This window comes from Budorcas taxicolor, chromosome 1 (genome assembly GCF_023091745.1).
Source record: "Budorcas taxicolor isolate Tak-1 chromosome 1, Takin1.1, whole genome shotgun sequence".
NCBI lineage: Eukaryota > Metazoa > Chordata > Mammalia > Artiodactyla > Bovidae > Budorcas > Budorcas taxicolor.
The window spans coordinates 147,315,984-147,334,990 of record NC_068910.1 but is presented as its reverse complement, the minus strand read 5'-3'; the positions used below and the strand labels follow the sequence as shown (position 1 = coordinate 147,334,990).

The window sequence follows — 19,007 nt, the reverse complement described above, 5'->3', positions numbered from 1 at the left end:
GAGAACCAGAGTAAAACAGTGGAAAGGGTCCAATCTCAATTCTCTTTATAATGTAGTGTCCCCTAAGGTTTAAGTATAGGTGGGTTTATTAAATTAGGAAGGGTAAGAGTGAAGCTTTGTTAATGATTGATGGGTTCCTGGTCACGTGTCCTGCATGCTGTATCCTGTCCCAACATCAGACTGTCCCCATAAAGAGCTGTCTCTATCAAGTGATTTGGATATGTGGCTGCCCGCCAAGGGAAGGAAATTGGTGGCTCCTTGGGGAAAGTGGGCTTGAGAACTCTTAATATCAAGGGAAAGCATGGCTTGAGTCTCTGCTCTGAGAACACAACTCTAGGAGGGGCGGCAGAGTGTACTGGAAAGAGGAGAGCTGTCACATCTGGAAGCCTGGTTCTGGTTCCAGCTCTGCCACCTGCAACTGTGACGCCGGGCACGATTTATCCCCTCTTCAGATCTCAGTAACCTTGGCAGTCTGTAAAATAAGTGGGTTGGATGAGATGATCTCAGAGGCCTAGATCAGCTTTAATGTTTCAATAAGTGGCTTCATGGGCTTAGCAAGTTCTAGAACCCAAAGAAATATTAAGAACTGGCTTATGAAGTTTGGATATTGCACAGAGAATGGGATTTATGATGGAGGAGAGAGGCTTGGTATCATAAAGCCTTGCCCTTCCCTTGACACTTGATTTCGAAAACCAGCTTGGAATACTGACCAGCTGGCCACTGTGGCATTAAAACTCCATATTTGCAAAAGGTCAACATGTCAAATAATGATAATAAGCAGAAGCCCTGATTTACCAAGTCTCTTTTTTGCTTAAGTCTGTACTAAACACTTTAAAAATATCACCTCATTAAATTCCCACAGCTTACAAGGAGGTTCTATCATTGTCTCTATCTTACAAGTAGAGAAACTAAAGAAAAAAATTATATAACTTCCAATGTCAGCTAAGACACACTGCATTAAAGTCAAATTTAGAATTCAGATGCTCTTAATCACCACCATTTAGTCCTCTTAAGTCATGACAGAGTTGAGACTCGAGCATATATATCTCTTCTGGGCAATTTCATCGTGCTTCCAAGTGAGGCTGTTAGCAGCAGGTACATTTCCATGGCACCCAGCTCACTCAGGCCAGGTACATATGACGACCAGGTAGCTACAGGAAACCTAAGCACGTGTTGAAAATAAGTGAGGCAACACTGTTTGTTGAGCACTCTGCAGGTGCTTGGTTCCAGAGGCAAGGCAAGGTGAACATCAAGTGACAGATGTAACCTTCACCCTTAGCCTGCCAAGCTGACAAATGCCCATCTGTCATATGCTCTTGTGTGTTAAAGCAGGAGGAATAAAGGATGCTGCTCCTCAGTGGGTACATGACAGCAGTTATTAGTTAAGGTGCTGGGCCATCATACCTTACACTGTCCCATGAAAGTTGGACTAATTCCAATGCACAGTACAGACATGCCAAACAACATAATTTCATACCTGGAGGTACTCTGGAAATGTCACATTGGAAGAGAGTCACCCATTAAATAAGCACAGTGTCAGTAGACCTATCCTGACTCACCAGTGGAGACTCCTGAGTTTCCCAGTGCTGAGCTCTGGGCTCCAAAGAGACTCCTAGTGGGCCGTTATCATATACAAGGATGACCTGAAGATGAATGCAAAGCCATTCAGTCATTCACTTCTCTAACAAATACTTGTCAAGGCCTACCACAAGCCAGGTATTAGACTGGGTGCCAGGGGTACAAAGATGAATAAGACACAGTTCCTGTTCTAAGAGCTCAGAGTGGAGTGAGGGAGAGGTAGGTACCAAGCAACATAGGAACACAGGGAAGAAATTGATAACCTGAAAGAACAGGAAAGGCTTCCTACACAGGTGATACTGAGCTGGAGTACAGAGGATGGGAAAACTTGCCAGCTAAAAACAGTAATGAGCAGGGGACTTCACTGGTGGACCAGTGGCTAAGAATCTTCATTCCAATGCAGGGGACACGGGTTCAACCTCTGGTCAGGGAATTAAGATCCCACACGCCGCACGGCAACTAAGCTTGCGTGCCACAACGAAGACCCAGTGCAGTTGAAAGTAAATAACTGAATAAATTTTTAAAATAAAAAATGGTGAAGGGTATTCCATACAGAAGGAACAGCAAAGTGAAAAGGCTGATCCAGCTCAAAGGGGCAGAGCATGTTCAGAAATAGTAAAATGTTTAGGCTGATCAGAAGGAGGTAGGGGAAAGGGGCATAATGAAGAGGTTGTAACAGAAGAAGGGAAGTTGTAACAGTCATTATGAAAAAGAGGGGATTGTAACAACTCCTGTCAGTCCTGGGAATTAATGGTAGGAAGGGCCACAATGCAATCTGACTTCGAAAAAAATCAGGCAAAGAAAGTAGCAGCCCAGTGGAAATAGGGCAATGGTTTGTCCTGTCTGGAGCATTTCTAGTGTTACAGAAATGATGCTTTGGGTTGAATGATTTTCAGAGCCTCCAGAAGAGGTGGAGTTCTACAGCTCAGGCCATAAGTTTGGGGGAAGTATGGCTGGTCAGTGGGTGCAATTTGAAGGAAGGTGGTGCGAAGGGAAAGGTGATGGGCCTTGACTGGAGAGCAATTTGGTCACAACGCTGGGAGTCCGGCCAAATGGTAGGAAGGAGTGCTTCTGAGAGAGCAATTTGACTGAGATGAAGCTTGAGGCAGGTCATCAATGTATCATCAAGCCTTGAGAATAATAGTGGGATATTTGCATTTGGCCAGAGAGGTTTGGGGCTTGAGTGCTTGGAGGTAGGGAGCAAGGGGCAGCCCTGCAAATCCAAGGAAGCTGGAAAATAATAACTGCTTTTTCTCCAGTTGCCCGGCAACTAGCCAGACACTTTATATACTCTTATTTTATTCTCATTAAAACTTATGAGGGAGATACTTAATTACTCAAATTTCATAGAAGAAGCCAAACAGATTAGGAAGCTTGCCCAAATATCACAGCTGGTGAAGGGCAGAATTTGGTATGTGTTCTTTTTTTTTAAACTCACAATATACTTTATTCAGTGACCTAAGTCATCAGCTTATTTCCATGTTAGTACATGTTTTTGTGAAAGGCTGTATGCTGTTCCATTATATAGATGCACCATAATTAATGCACTAGTTCCCTATTGTTTTCCATTTTTTGCTTCTGACTGGGTCTTTTTTTTTTAATTTTTTGTTTTATATTGGAATATAGCCAATCAACAATGTTGAGATAGTTTCAGGTGGATAGCAAAGGGACTCAGTCATATATGGTTTTATTATTTTTTAAAAAATATTTACTTATTTTTTAGGCCATGCCACATGGCATGTCGGAGTCTACTTTCCCATCCAGGGATCAAACCCACACCCCCTGCATTTGAAGCATGGAGTCTTAACCACTGAACCACCAAAGAAGTCCAGAATTTGGTTTTAAATACCATGTCTATCCTCTCTAAAGCTTATGTTCTCTTACTCATCCTCAAATTTTAAATTTTGAAACATTTTAAACAGAAAAAACAGTTGAAATAAAGTACAACAAACATTCCTATACTCTTCATCTGGAGTCACCAGCTGTTAACAGCCGGTGCTTTATGCCACAACATCACCCCATCTCCTCTAAAGTAATGGTGGGGATATGATTGGTATAAAAGACAAAATTTGAGATCTGACAGAAGAAGTCATGGAAATAGGAAAGATTTAGGAGAAATATCTCTATAGTGACTGAAGAAAGCATGACAAAACACGGACATCTCGAAGCCACAAAATAGAATAGCTGTGTGTGTGTGTGTGTCCACATGTCTCAGTCGCTCAGTCATGTCTGACTTTTTGCGGGCCCCATAGATTGTAGCCTGTCAACTTCTCTGCCCATGGGATTTTCCAGGCAAGAATACTGGAGTAGGTTGACATTTCCTATTCCAGGAGATTTTCCCAAACCCAGGGGTGAAACCCATGTCTCTTGCATATCCTGTACTGGGAGTCAGATTCTTTACCACTATGCACCACCCAATTTCTGTCAGCACACTAGGGCTGGGGCAGTCACTGGTGATGGAAGTGGAAGGTCATCCCCAGAATTCAAACACTGAGTGGAAAAGAACAACAGCTTTTAAAGTGGGCATCAGACCTTTACGTCAACATCTATACAAATATTTAGCCAGCATTCATTCAATGCTAACTGTGCTTTTTTTTTTTTTAAACAAACACTTTCTGCATTTTTTTTAATGACTCAGAATCCATAAAATAAGACTCCAGGCCAAATGGTGAGTGTTCCCACAAGATGAAGGGGAGCAGAATTACTTCTTTTCTCACCTTCCAGATACATACACGGAGGCCTGAGAGAAGAACTTTTGAGATTTGCCTGAAACACTCAAGAATTTGGGAGACTGAAAGAGCGAGTTTCATTCCTGATTCTATTACTTACTATGATTTTTCTCTGTAAAATGGGCACAATCCTACCAAACTCAAAAAGTTGTGATAACAATATAGATCATTTAAAATAAGACCTGACATAAACTGCGTTGGTCACATCCCTCCTAAGTCATAACAGGGAGAGGAAGACCAAAAGACACATGGAGGACAAAGACCTTATCTTCTTCCGTTTTTTAGCTCCAGAACTTCGCCTTAGGGCGTAGGACTGGATGTATTTTTTTCTACTCCATCTGGCTCCGCAGGTGGATTTAAGATGGTATCCACATCCTCACAGTAATATCACAGCACTCTTCTTCAACGGGTGGTGATGGTGGTGATGATTGAGTCGCTAAGTCGTGTCCGACTCTTGCGACCCCATGGGTAGCCCGCCAGCCTCCTCTGTCCATGGGATTTTCCAGACAGTAATACTGGAGTGAGTTGCCATTTCCTTCTTCAACGGGAGAGGAATGTTAGTAGGTGAATATGCCACGGGGCTAGATACATTATACAAACTTCACAAAGACTGCAATCAACAGTCCAGTACTTCAAGAATGTCGTCCATTTGTCCCACCACGCAGCTAACTGGGGTGTCACTGGGTACTACTCACACTACAGCCTCGGCTCACAGCCAGTTCAACTCCTACTGCACCGAGCGCCCCCGAATCCCAAACAGCGTTCGGGAAACTCCAGGTCCGAGCCACTGGGGCGCCTATGGCGCGTGGGAAGCTGGGAATTGTAGTTTTCTCGTGGCTCTGGAGAGCGAGGTCCGCGGACGGAGACTCCCAGGCTGCGGGGGTGGGTGGGTCGCCGCGGAGTTTCCGGTCGCAGGCGGGCTTTGTGGGAGGAGGTGCCGTGGACGACGCACGCAAGGACACCTGGGAAACGGGGGGGTGCGCGCGCAGCGGGACCGCATTGGCGGTGGAGATGGAGGAGGGTGGCAGAGACAAGGCACCACTGCAGCCCCAGCAACCCCCAGCGACGTCTCCCGGCGGCGGGGACGAGAAGCCTAGCGGCAAGGAGCGGCGGGATGCCGGGGACAAGGACAAAGAGCAGGAGCTGGTGAGGCGCGGCCCCGGGAGCTGGCGGAGGAGGCGGCCGTGGGCTGAGTCACGGCGGCCCCGCAGGCCTCGGACTAGACTCCCAGCGGCCCCGCCGACCCCGGGAGAGGGCAGATAGGGCGACCCTCGGGGCTCCCGGCACCCCGCCTCTCTGCCCCCTCTCCCACCCTCCGTTCTGCGCTATCACCTCCGCCGCCCCTGCCAGTCCTCACCACCTTCCTCACCGCCTTCTCGTGAGGTGGGCTCGGGCTGGTAATTGTCACCCCCTTTTTTCAGAACGGCTTTCAAGCAGAGCTTGGCCCAGAAGCCAGGCTGCCTTCCCACCAGATCTTCTCTCTCCCACTCTCCTTGTCCACCTGGTCCCCCCTAAGGAGGCAGGCTCACTCTCCACCTGCCCCAGGGTGATTGGGAGGAGGATGTGTTTGAGATTGCTTCTCTTGATGGGCTTCTTCCTCCAACTCTCCAGTCTGAGGAGGACAAACAGCTTCAGGATGAACTGGAGATGCTCGTGGAACGATTGGGGGTGAGTCACAGTGTTAACAAGAGCCGGTGCATATAGGAATCTTTCTCGCTTGCTTTATTCCACTTTGGGCAGCAGCTCTTATATGAGGTATAGGGAAGGATGGAGTGTATTTTAGAGTCATGTTGCCATCATGTTGTGAGGGAGGGGAGTAAAAAGAGATGAAACATTTTTGTGGCTTCGTTTAGTGGGAGAAACAGTTCTTGAACTCTCAACTGGGGACATTTGTTTTTGTGCCAGGCAGTGTGTGTGTGTGTGTGCAGGGAGCTGGACAATCCAGATGGATGAGACACAGTTACTTTCCTAGGGGAATTGTTAAACACCTCTGTATTATGACTTAAGGGATGAGATATCTTTTATCTGAGCCTTGATATCCCCTGGTCAGGAGAAGGACACTTCCCTGTACCGACCAGCCCTGGAGGAACTGCGGAGGCAGATTCGTTCTTCTACAACTTCCATGACTTCAGTACCCAAACCTCTCAAATTTCTGCGTCCGCACTATGGCAAACTGAAGGAGATCTATGAGAACATGGCCCCTGGGGAGAATAAGGTAAAACTGTTCCAGAAGCTGGTGGAGGCCTAGTTTGGGAATTCCTCTTCATCTAGACCATGGGGCTTATCATGAATCTCAGGAAGCCTAGTAGACCTGAGATCCTGAGCAAGTTCAACAGAACTCATCATAATCAAAACACTCAATGTAAGAGTGAGTTGATAGGAAGATTGTTTTCAGAAGGGATAATGTTTTTGTCATTTATGTTGGACCTTGGGATTTTATTATCATGATTTTTATCAATATACCTTTAACCTTAATTTTTTTCTATTCTTTACATCCCATGCACCTATTCCATGTGTTTTATCTCTAGAATATTATCCCAACTCAGTAACTTCTCTGCCTGTTGGTACAACCCTAATCCAAGAAATGTTCAGTTTTCACCTGAACTACTGCAGCAGCCTCCTAACTGACTGACTCTCTTCCTTTTGTCTATGACCTCCTACAGTTTGTCTTTCATAGAGCAGCTATAGTGATCTTTAGAGTGTGAATCTTTTCTGCTTAAAACTTATAAATAGTTTACTATTGCAGTTGGAATAAAATTTAGTCTCCATCTTTCTCTACTCTCCCCTGGCTAGCACCCTCCAATCATGTTGGTTCAAAAGGGAGATTGCAGCAGGCCTAGGTAATATAAAATGTTTTTAAGTTTTTAACATGAGATTGGTGATATAATTAACATTTACTTTGGGGAATAGTGACAGTGATCTTGATTCCATAATGTAACGTTCCGCTTACCCTGAATTTGACTTCAAAGGACTGATTTCTTTGTAGCGTTTTGCTGCTGACATCATCTCTGTTTTGGCCATGACCATGAGCGGGGAGCGTGAGTGCCTCAAATATCGTCTTGTGGGCTCCCAGGAGGAATTGGCATCATGGGGTCATGAATACGTCAGGTAAGACCTTTTCTTCTTGGGAAGCTGAAGAGGTTCTGAGTTATAGTCCTGAGTTCTGTCTTAGAGTACCGGTGTATCGAGTTTTCCAGATAGTGAATTCTCTGATGACCCACAGGGAAGTGCTTCCCGTGAAGGTCTGTTACTCTAATGGTCTGGGCCTGTCCATAGGCATCTCGCAGGAGAAGTGGCTAAGGAGTGGCAGGAGCTGGATGATGCAGAGAAGACACAGCGGGAGCCACTGCTGACCCTGGTAAAGGAGATTGTCCCCTACAACATGGCCCACAATGCAGAGCATGAGGCCTGCGACTTGCTCATGGAAATTGAACAGGTGGATATGCTGGAGAAAGACATTGATGAGAATGCCTATGCAAAGGTCTGCCTCTATCTCACCAGGTAAGTGAGCAAGGTAGGGAAGGGTGGCAGGCCTACCCTCTCCAGTACTTCTTTGTCAGTTGTGACTCCTTTATTTTCCAAGAGTGTCTGCTTCAAAGGTACATCAAGCTGTAGTTAATTTGTTAACATCTGTGAACTTCTTGAAGACAGAGACATCATGTCTCCTTAGTAGTCCCAATAACTAATGTAATATTTGGTGTATAGTAGGCATCCAGTACTTTGGCCACCTGATGTGAAGAGCTGACTCATTTGAAAAGACCCTGATGCTGGGAAAGATTGAAGGTGGGAGGAGAAGGGGACAACCGAGGATGAGATGGTTGGCTGGTATCACCACTCAGTGGACACAAGTTTGAGTAAACTCTGGGAGTTGGTGATGGACAGGGAGGCTTGGCTTGCTGCAGTCCATAGAGTCTCAAAGAGTCAGACACGGCTGAGTGACTGAACTGAACTGATAGTAGGCATCCAGTATCAGGTAAGTGAATTAAACAAGGTAAATGAATATCTGATTCCTTTATTATTTTTACTTTGGTAGTTGTGTGAATTACGTGCCTGAACCTGAAAACTCTGCCCTACTGCGTTGTGCCCTGGGTTTGTTCCGGAAGTTCAGTCGCTTCCCTGAAGCTCTGAGATTGGCACTGATGCTCAATGACATGGAGCTGGTAGAAGATATTTTCACCTCCTGCAAAGACGTGTATGTAAAGGAAAAAGTGGGTGAAGTGATAAGCTGATGGATGGGACATTTGCATGAGGTGCTGGGACATGTAGTTTCTGGTTAGGGCTTGAAAGGTTATTCTAGTGGATGGGGGCTGAGCAGATGTGGTGGCTGTCTCCCACAGGGTTGTACAGAAACAAATGGCATTCATGCTGGGCCGGCATGGGGTGTTTTTGGAGCTGAGCGAAGATGTGGAGGAGTATGAAGACCTGACAGAGATCATGTCCAATGTGCAGCTCAACAGCAACTTCTTGGCTTTAGCTCGAGAGGTGAGATTCTTTGTCCTTACCCATCAAGGTTTTTTGGTTTTGATTCCACCTGGCATTTTACCTCCCTGATGCTTCTGACTAGACTCTCCTTGGTTAGAATTGCCATTCAGTGGGATAACAGAAGGGATGGCTAAGGGAGGACTAGGGGAGCAGTTGTGACCCTCTGACTTCTCTTCAGCTGGACATCATGGAGCCCAAGGTGCCTGATGACATCTATAAAACCCACCTAGAGAACAACAGTGAGTGGACATCTCCATGTGTGTGGGGATCGGAGGATTGTTAACTGTGTTTCTTTTTTTTTTTTAAACTGTGTTTCTTGTATTGAGTGTTGGCTTGGCCCAATATGCTTGTCCTATATAGCTCAGAATTCCCACATGGTTCTCCCTACGTCACTGCTGGGGGCCACAGATGGAGGATTCTAAGGGGCCAGCTCAGGATCACCTGTCATGCTATGTTCCTTTCTTGTTCTACTCTAAACCTTCATTGTTCTCCCCTCCTTTGCAGGGTTTGGGGGCAGTGGCTCTCAGGTGGACTCTGCCCGTATGAATCTGGCCTCCTCTTTTGTGAACGGCTTTGTGAATGCGGCCTTTGGTCAAGACAAGCTGCTGACAGATGATGGCAACAAATGGCTTTATAAGAACAAGGACCATGGTATAATTCTGTTCCTATTCTGTGTAATTTTGTTCAGTCTTTTTGTCCTTGTAGGTGCATGTGTTGTTATAAGGGATTCCCAAGGCAGTTCTTTGGAGAGTTCTTTATAACAGTTTTCAAGGGTAGAGCCTGGAAGACTGACTGATTTTCCCTGGTATAGGAATGCTGAGTGCAGCTGCGTCCCTTGGCATGATTCTGCTGTGGGATGTGGATGGTGGCCTCACCCAGATTGACAAATACCTGTACTCTTCTGAGGACTATATCAAGGTTGGTCTAGGCACAACCCACTAATGCAGACATCCCCCTTCCATGTGCTAGGGCCCTCTTGGGGCCTCCTTTTCACTGGTAGGTCTGCCCGGTTTTTGACTCCAGTTAAGGCAGATGCTATAATGAGGCCCATGTGGCATCCTTTGTGGTGAGGAAGGTAGAGTAGCCCAGGTGAAGAATCTGTTTGTGTTTTGTAGTCAGGAGCCCTCCTGGCCTGTGGCATTGTGAACTCCGGTGTCCGGAATGAGTGTGACCCTGCCCTGGCACTGCTCTCAGACTATGTCCTTCACAACAGCAACACCATGAGACTTGGTTCCATCTTTGGGTAAGGCTTCTTGCTTCTCCTTTCGATAGTACTTAGCCTGTGAGCTCTGTGAAAACAGAATTGGGCCCTTCCACCTTTGTATAGCCAAAGACTACCACTGTGCCTGTTTGGCTCTTGGTGACTGTTTGTTGAAATGACCAGTCCTGTTTTTGTTTCTTCCTTGTCTTATCCTCGGGTGTGTGTTGGGGACTGTCTCTCTTTGGCTTTTGCAGGCTTGGCTTGGCCTATGCTGGCTCCAATCGTGAAGATGTTCTCACCCTGCTGCTACCTGTGATGGGAGATTCCAAGTCCAGTATGGAGGTGAATAGTGGTGGTTGATCATTTAGGGGAGATAAGGTATTCTGAGTCCTTCCGGTCTCTCATAAATAGTGGGGAAAAGAGTATGTGTGTTGTGGGGGAGGGGAGAGTAGGGATTTGTATCATTTCAGTGAAATTGCTTGGAATTGGGTTTCTAAGCCTCAGGGGACATTGAGGCTAAAGAGTTAATGGTTTAGTATTGAGTTCCAGCCCTTGGGATCCATGAGGAAGTATCAGACTAGAGTGGGGAGGAACTTTACCCAGCTTGGGGTGGGTATGCTGTTTTAGTCATTAGCCAACCTTAAATTTTCTTACTTGTGTAGAATCATTTTAGTGATGGATAAGTAAAGTGTGGTGACTAAAAGCATAGGTTTTAGTCAGATAGACCTCAGTTCAAATCCTGCCATCTTGGCTTATAAGTAGTGTGATCTTGGACTTGTGACTCAATCTCCTTAGGCATCCTTTTTCTTGTCAATATAAGGAATAACAGTAGAACCTGTTTCATGGGGGTTTTGTGAAGATTAAATGTTAATAGTATGCAAAGGAGTTGGCGTAGTGGCTGCTTGATGCTCTTGTCATTTTGGCCTGTCATCAGAAGGGGGTTGTTACCTAATGTGGTTTCAGTGGACTCTAAGAGTTGGCTATCTTGAATCAAGATAGGTGAACAACTATTTTAACAACTTACTTAATATTTGATAACTTAATACTTAATGTTTGATAACTTGATATTTAGTAATGCTAAGTATTGATTTTCCCATTTCTAGGTGGCAGGTGTGACAGCTCTGGCCTGTGGAATGATTGCAGTGGGCTCCTGCAATGGCGATGTCACTTCCACCATCCTTCAGACCATCATGGAGAAGTCAGAGACTGAGCTCAAGGATACTTATGCCCGTTGGCTTCCTCTTGGACTGGGCCTCAACCATCTGGGTGAGAGAATGTCTCTGGGCAAAAGACTGGTATTAACTGGATACAATAGGGAGAGTTTATGAGTCAGGCTGTGCTGGAAGAGAGTACCTGTCCTCTGACCCCTTGAACCTCTCCTTTAGGGAAGGGAGAGGCCATCGAGGCCATCCTGGCCGCTCTGGAGGTTGTGTCTGAGCCATTCCGCAGTTTCGCCAACACACTTGTGGATGTGTGTGCCTATGCAGGTCTGTGTGTTTGTTCCTCCTCAGGGATGTGTCACTTCTTTCTTGGGCCTCCTTTCTTAGTCATCCTGAATCGCCTTAGATTCTTTGGCTTGTGTTCCTAGAGGAAGCTTTTCCTTGGTGCCTTCTCATCTCTTCCCTTTCTTTGCCTGACCACCCTGCCCCAGGCTCTGGGAATGTACTGAAGGTGCAGCAGCTACTCCACATTTGCAGTGAGCACTTTGACTCCAAGGAAAAAGAGGAAGACAAGGACAAGAAGGAAAAGAAGGACAAGGACAAGAAGGAAGCCCCTGCTGACATGGGAGCACATCAGGTTCTGTGGGCAGCTGAGCACACTCCAGGGAGGCTCTGGGAAAAGATAATATGGATTTGGGTTTGTTTTAGAGCCTCTCTGGGCATTGCTGAGTGTTGAAATAGCACGAGACAGGGTTCCTGCATGAGGGGTCAGGGTGTGCCCCATAGGACAGCTTTTTCTTCTTGGATGGCTTGAGTCAGGGGTGAGTTTTCTGTTCCATGAGCTTACTGGGCTTTGCTGGCTCTTCTTTTGCAGGGAGTGGCCGTATTGGGGATCGCCCTTATTGCCATGGGGGAGGAGATTGGTGCAGAGATGGCACTACGAACCTTTGGCCACCTGGTGAGTATCACATGAAGATTGAAATGTATTGGTTTTGATGCCTAGAATTCCCCCAGGAGATTTCCCTGAAGGGTTTTCTCAGTTGGGAAATGGTCTTTCTGCTGCACCCTTGCTACAAAAGTTAAGGCCCCATCTACCCATCTGTCTGTTCTTGTAACTGAGCTTGTTCTTTCTGCTTTCTGTGACACTCTTGTTATTTTATCACCAGCTGAGATATGGGGAGCCGACACTCCGAAGGGCTGTGCCTTTAGCACTGGCCTTAATCTCTGTTTCAAATCCACGACTCAACATCCTGGATACCCTAAGCAAATTCTCTCATGATGCTGACCCAGAAGTGTCCTATAACTCCATCTTTGCCATGGGCATGGTGGGCAGTGGTAAGTATTGGTCAGAAAGAAATCTTAGGCATCTTGGGGGAAGGGTTGAAGCCCTTTTTTCAAGCTCTGTAACACTTAATATTTCCAGGTACCAATAATGCCCGTCTGGCTGCGATGCTTCGCCAGTTAGCCCAGTATCATGCCAAGGACCCCAACAACCTCTTCATGGTGCGCTTGGCGCAGGTAAAGAGTAGAACTGTTCTCCTTAGAGTGAGTGTGCCAGGGGAAGTGTCTGTGTGATGGAAGGGAGACATGACGCTGTGTGAAGGGAACCTTAAATTTGGCCTGGAAAGGAGGATGTGAATGCGTTGTGAGATTTGTGTGGCTGAGTTAGGTGATTTCTCCTTAGACGTGACTTCCCCACCTCCACTTCTCTCTGTGTATTTTTTCCCCCAGGGCCTGACACATTTAGGGAAAGGCACACTCACCCTCTGCCCCTACCACAGTGACCGGCAGCTTATGAGTCAAGTGGCTGTGGCTGGGCTGCTCACTGTGCTTGTCTCTTTCCTGGATGTCCGCAACAGTGAGTTCCTGTCGGGAATCTTACCTGGTGGCACAGAGTGCCCTCTTTCCACCCCTAACCAGGGCCTCCTTGGTAATTTAGGAACAAGACCCGAGTTAACTGTGTACTCCTCTGGGTTTCTGAGGTTCTTTGGGCCTCATGAGACTGCCATTTCTCACATTTTTTATCTTAACCAAAGAGATTTCTTTTGAAGATGAACCGAGCCCATTTTCTGCCCTGAGGGGAAAAGTGATTATCGAGTCTGTGGGCTTTAGGCAGAGTCAGGTGGTGGCATCTCCAGTTTGTAGTAGGGTGTCTGTGGGGAGGGCTGTGAGTTCAGCTGTACAGCTGAGGGGTTAAAGAATCAGGGCTGGAGTGGGGTCCCAAGATTTAGGCCAGACCTGCTCTGATGCCTTTAACTGTATTTGTCCTGTGTGCTTCCCTCAGTCATCCTAGGCAAGTCACACTATGTATTATATGGACTGGTGGCTGCCATGCAGCCCCGAATGCTGGTCACATTCGATGAGGAGCTGCGGCCACTGCCGGTGTCCGTCCGTGTGGGCCAGGTGAGGGGCTGAGCAGAGGGGAGGGCCCAGGCTGTACTCTAGAACTTGTAGAATGCATATATGCCATTTCTCTGAAACTGGGGTGGGCACTGGGTTGCTGTTGCACTCCTATCAAGAGTCCTTCATCTCAGTTTTCTCACCCTACAGGCAGTGGATGTGGTGGGCCAGGCCGGCAAGCCTAAGACCATCACAGGGTTCCAGACACACACAACCCCAGTGTTGTTGGCTCACGGGGAGCGGGCAGAATTGGCCACTGAGGAGTTTCTTCCCGTCACCCCTATTCTAGAAGGTTTTGTTATCCTTCGGAAGAACCCCAACTATGACCTCTAAGTGGCCACCAGAGGCTCTGAGCTGCAGCTGATATGTCAGCAGGTCATGCTTCCTGCTGCCAGGGGTGGACACTGCTCCAGACCTTTAGGGGAATCCAGACCTTCTTTTGTTACTGAGTGAGAGAAGTTTGTTGAATAAAGACCTTTATCCCCGAGGTCCCTCTGTGTCTATTTTCTGGGATATTGTGGCTGGAGGCCACACTGGGGTGGAGAGTGGATGTGAGAGGGTATTGTTTGTAGCAGCTCTGAGCCTGGGCTAGCAGGAAGACTGCTGTGAATGGAAAAAGCCAAGCCCCTTTCCCTTCTCCCCTCTTTCCTAATCATCTTAAAAAGTGGTTAATCTTTAAGGGGCATGAACTTTGAAAAGCTTGTAAACATCATGATTCTCCTTTTAGGAGAGAGATGTATACAAATTTTTATGCAAACTCTTACAAATAACTTTGCAAGGGGCTTGTAGATCCCAAGCATCCCCCCTGTTCCCACCTGCCAATGCGCACCCACCTCAAGCCCATCATTCCCTGGCTTTGGACTAAGGATCTCTCTTCTTACGAGGCACCGAAGTTAGCTCCACTCTTCCTTACTTGACTTCTGTGCTGCTGAATGAAATGGACATCTTTACCTCCTATAACCCTCTTGTCGTTTTGGGGAGGCTGCTAGTTGAGGGATTTGATCATGTTAACATTTACCTCTAGGCTGTTCTTGCAAAAATGGTGCAAGAAAGCTTGACCCTGACCTTCCTCTTTAGTAGAGCAATGGGAAATAAATGGCCTCCTTCCTGGAATATAATCACTCATGATCTGTAGTGCTCCTCCCTGGTGTGGCTGGTATGAGTATAGCTACAATGCTGGTAGGAGCCTGGACCCCTATGGATGCAGTGGAGGAGAACAGATGGCCCTGTCAGATAATTGCTAGCATTTATCCAACACTTGAACTGTGGTTTTACCCTCTGAATAGTAATCGGCACTTAATAGGTCATCAACAAATGGCCTAGTAAAACAACAAAAAGAGTACCTACTTTTTATATTTCTAGTGACAGCAGATCAATGGTTATCTATAGATGGGAGTGGAGAGAAAGATGATTCTGAAGGAAGAAAACTTTTGAGAGGGATGGAATTGGTCAGTATCTTGGTTGTAGTAGTGGTGGTGATCATATATCTATCAAAATTAATCAAATTGTACTTATTTATTTTTTTGGCCACCCAGCTTGGATCTTAGTTCCCTGACCAGGGATTGAACCCAGTCCCTCAGCAGTGACAGCGCAGAGTCCTAACCACTATACCACCAGGGAATTAATTCCTTGTATATTTTAAATATGTGCAGTTTGTAACATACTTAAAGTTTTCAAACATGAAAAAAAATTAGAAAGTGATTATAAAATGAAAACATGAAAGGTAATTCTCTTTCCAAGTTAGTGATTGTGCATTAAGAAATTTTCATAATGGCTCTTAAGCTTTCACATTTAATGTCATTCAGCAAAAAATAAATGGAGACATTCTGCTTTAGACTTTCTAGTTTGTGAGTATATATAGAGAAAAACAAATCTATCCTCACAAAGGTTACAAGAAGAAGAAAAGAATTGTGTTATGTTGTGATCAACTCTATACTGGAGTCTGAGCAAATACTCTGGGATCACTGAAATAGGGCCTAAGTGCCTGAATAGGTGAGGGAAGAGTTTTCTTTTTTTGATGTGGACCATTTTTTAAGTTTTTCATTATTTTGCTAGGGGGCTGCTTTGTTGTGTATGGGCTTTCTCTAATTGCAGAGAGTGGGGTTACTCTTCCTTGTGGTGCTTGGACTTCTCACTGCCGTGGCTTCTCTTGTTGCTTAGTGGGGCTCTGGAGTGTTTGGACTTCCATAGTTGTGGCTCTCAGGCTTTAGAGCACAGGCTCAGTGAATGTGGTGCACATGCTTAGTTGCCCCAAGGCATGTGGAATCTTCCCAGACCACGGATTGAACCCTGCATGGGCAGGCAGATTCTTAACCACTGGGACACCAGGCGAGTACTTTTAAGTCTTTACTGAGTTTGCTACAATATTGTTTCTGTTTTTGTGTTTTGGTTTTTTGGCCTCAAGGCATGTGGGATCTTAGTTCCCTGACCAGGGACTGAACCCCCTGCACCCTGCAATGGAAGGCAAAGCCTTAACTACTGGACTGCCAGGGAAGTCCCTAGGGGAGATTTTTGAGAAAACATTCTTGAAGAAAGATAAGTTTATCCAGAGGAAAAGAGGGCAGGATACAGCCAAAGGAGTAGCAAAAGCAAGAAGGCAGACAAGCTACTTGCTTTCAGAAACCATGGATAGTTTGATTTGGCTAAGTGTTACATAGAGTTAGGCAAAACTGTGCTAGGAGCTAGGGACACAGGCTTAGATCAGGTTTAGAAGAGCTTTGTTAAGAAATTGACAGTGTCTCTATGGGCACCAATGAAAGAACAGGAAAGGGACATTCTCAGCTAGCTATCTCGGTGAGAAAGCTCACGATGGAGGCCTGGAGACCAAGTAAGTGAAATGAACTGAATTAGGGCAGTAGAAATGGGGAGGGCAGAAGAATTTTTAAATACAAAATCAACAGGACTGGATCCTAATTCAAACACCAATAGCACCTGATGTCTGATGAGATGTAACATGGACAGGATGGAATGTAAGATGAAATCCAAATTTCCTGCCTGGGCACTAATCACTGAGAAAGAATACATGAGCAAGACACATTTAGGGGCAAAAGGCGGACACTATTCAAGTAGGGAGAAATGACACATTTCTATCTAGGCATGCATAATTTAAGATGCCTAGGGTGATTAGGCAGGCTACAGTCCATGGGGGTCTCAGAGAGTCAGACACAACTGACTAAGCACACAGCAGTGTTTTAGGTAGTACCTTATTCTGATGGGAGTTTAAGATTTAAAAGAAAAATCTTACAAGTATTGAACTTGTTAAAATATTGCTTCTGTTTTATGTTTAGGCTTTTTTTAAAAATATTTACTGTGTTTTTGGATGTTTGTATGAAGAATATTGAGAAGGGATCTATCATTGTTGACTTTTTAAATACTCTTTAAATTAAATTTATTTTTAATTTAAGGATAATTGCTTTACAGCATTGTGTTGATTTCTACCAAAAATCATGTTTCGTTTTGTTGGCTGTGAGGTACGGGGGAATCTTAGCTCCCCAACCAGGAAAGAACCCACACCCCTTGCACGGGAAGGTGAAGTCTTAACCACGGGACCACCAGGGAAGTCCCCTGCCTGAAGTTTCAGAGTGATTTCTGAGCTAAGAAGGAATCGTCATGTAAGCAGTAATTGATTTTTATTTATTAGTTTTCGTAGAAAGAGAAATGAGAACAGAGAAGGGAGGCAGCCATATACCATAATGTACAGAACTCCAAGAATGTAACAGAGAACAGCTACATGTACATTTTCATTCTCCTTATGGTTCTTCCTGTGTGTCTATTTTTGCTCTTCTCTCTTTGGAGCTTAAGTTACTCTGATAGAGTTCAGTTCAGTTCACTTCAGTTGCTCAGTAGTGTCCGACTCTTTGCGACCGCATGAACTGCAGCACGCCAGGCCTCCCTGTCCATCACCAACTCCCGGAGTTCACTCAGACTCACGTCCATCAAGTCGGTGATGCCATCCAGCCATCTCATCCTCTGTCATCCCCTTCTCCTCCTGCCCCCAATCCCTCCCAGCATCAGAGTCTTTTCCAATGAGTCAACTCTTCGCATCAGGTGGCCAAAGTACTGGAGTTTCAGCTTTAGCATCATTCCTTCCAAAGAAATCCCAGGGCTGATCTCCTTCAGAATGGACTGGTTAGATCTCCTTGCAGTCCAAGGGAGTCTCAAGAGTCTTCTTCAACACCACAGTTCAAAAGCATCAATTCTTTGGTGCTCAGCTTTCTTCACTGTCCAACTCTCACATCCATACATGACCACTGGAAAAACCATAGCCTTGACTAGACAGACCTTAGTTGGCAAAGTAATGTCTCTGCTTTTGAATATGCTATCTAGGTTGGTCATAACTTTTCTTCCAAGGAGTAAGCGTCTTTTAATTTCATGGCTGCAGTCACCATCTGCAGTGATTTTGGTGCCCCCCAAAATAAAGTCTGCCACTGTTTCCACTGTTTCCCCATCTATTTCCCATGAAGTGATGGGACCAGATGCCATGATCTTTGTTCTCTGAATGTTGAGCTTTAAGCCAACTTTTTCACTCTCCTCTTTCACTTTCATCAAGAGGCTTTTTAGTTCCTCTTCACTTTCTGCCATAAGGGTTGGTGTCATCTGCATATCTGAGGTGATTGATATTTCTCCCAGCAATCTTGATTCCAGCTTGTGCTTCTTCCAGCCCAGCGTTTCTCATGATGTACTCTGCATAGAAGTTAAATAAGCAGGGTGACAATATACAGCCTTGACGTACTCCTTTTCCTATTTGGAACCAGTCTGTTGTTCTGTGTCCAGTTCTAACTGTTGCTTCCTGACCTGCATACAGGTTTCTCAAGAGGCAGGTCACATGGTCTGGTATTCCCATCTCTCTCAGAATTTTCCACAGTTTATTGTGATCCACACAGTCAAAGGCTTTGGCATAGTCAATAAAGCAGAAATAGATATTTTTCTGGAATTCTCTTGCTTTCTCAATGATCCAGCAGATGTTGGCAATTTGATCTCTGGTTCCTCTGCCTTTTCTAAAACCAGCTTGAACATCTGGAATTTCATGGTTCATGTATTGCTGAAGCCTGGCTTGGAGAATTTTGAGCATTACTTTACTAGCGTGTGAGATGAGTGCAATTGTGCAGTAGTTTGAGCATTCTTTGGCATTGCCTTTCTTTGGGATTGGAATGAAAACTGACCTTTTCCAGTCTTGTGGCCATTGCTGAGTTTTCCAAATTTGCTGGCATATTGAGTGCAGCACTTTCACAGCATCATTCAGGATTTGAAATAGCTCAACTGGAATTCCATCACCTCCACTAGCTTTGTTTGTAGTGATGCTTTCTAAGGCCCACTTGACTTCACATTCCAGGATGTCTGGCTCTAGGTGAGTGATCACACCATTGTCATCTGGGTCGTGAAAATTTTTTTTGTACAGTTCTTCTGTGTATTCTTGCCACCTCTTCTTAATATCTTCTGCTTCTGTTAGGTCCATAC

The 19,007-nt window shown here is 45.5% G+C and overlaps 1 protein-coding gene across 1 annotated transcript; it reads left to right on the top strand.

Annotated features, from left to right (window-relative positions):
* The first annotated feature begins 5,279 nt into the window (after positions 1-5,279).
* PSMD2 (proteasome 26S subunit ubiquitin receptor, non-ATPase 2) lies at positions 5,280-14,037 on the top strand. The gene is made up of 21 exons (XM_052656815.1): positions 5,280-5,453; positions 5,919-5,975; positions 6,358-6,522; positions 7,294-7,415; positions 7,584-7,808; positions 8,341-8,499; positions 8,645-8,789; positions 8,968-9,028; positions 9,294-9,440; positions 9,601-9,707; positions 9,905-10,032; positions 10,245-10,332; positions 11,094-11,256; positions 11,376-11,477; positions 11,642-11,787; positions 12,025-12,108; positions 12,317-12,485; positions 12,574-12,668; positions 12,882-13,008; positions 13,435-13,553; positions 13,701-14,037. The coding sequence occupies exons 1-21, from the start codon at positions 5,319-5,321 to the stop codon at positions 13,881-13,883; spliced, it is 2,727 nt and encodes a 908-aa protein (XP_052512775.1). The 5' UTR covers positions 5,280-5,318; the 3' UTR covers positions 13,884-14,037.
* Positions 14,038-19,007: the final 4,970 nt, after the last annotated feature.

Excerpts from the sequence above, each read along its gene's own strand:
- PSMD2 (XM_052656815.1), top strand. The coding sequence starts at position 5,319 with ATGGAGGAGGGTGGCAGAGACAAGGCACCACTGCAGCCCCAGCAACCC. Across the intron at positions 5,976-6,357 it reads TGCTCGTGGAACGATTGGGG|GAGAAGGACACTTCCCTGTA; the intron begins GTGAGTCACAGT and ends TCCCCTGGTCAG. Across the intron at positions 11,257-11,375 it reads ACTGGGCCTCAACCATCTGG|GGAAGGGAGAGGCCATCGAG; the intron begins GTGAGAGAATGT and ends CCTCTCCTTTAG.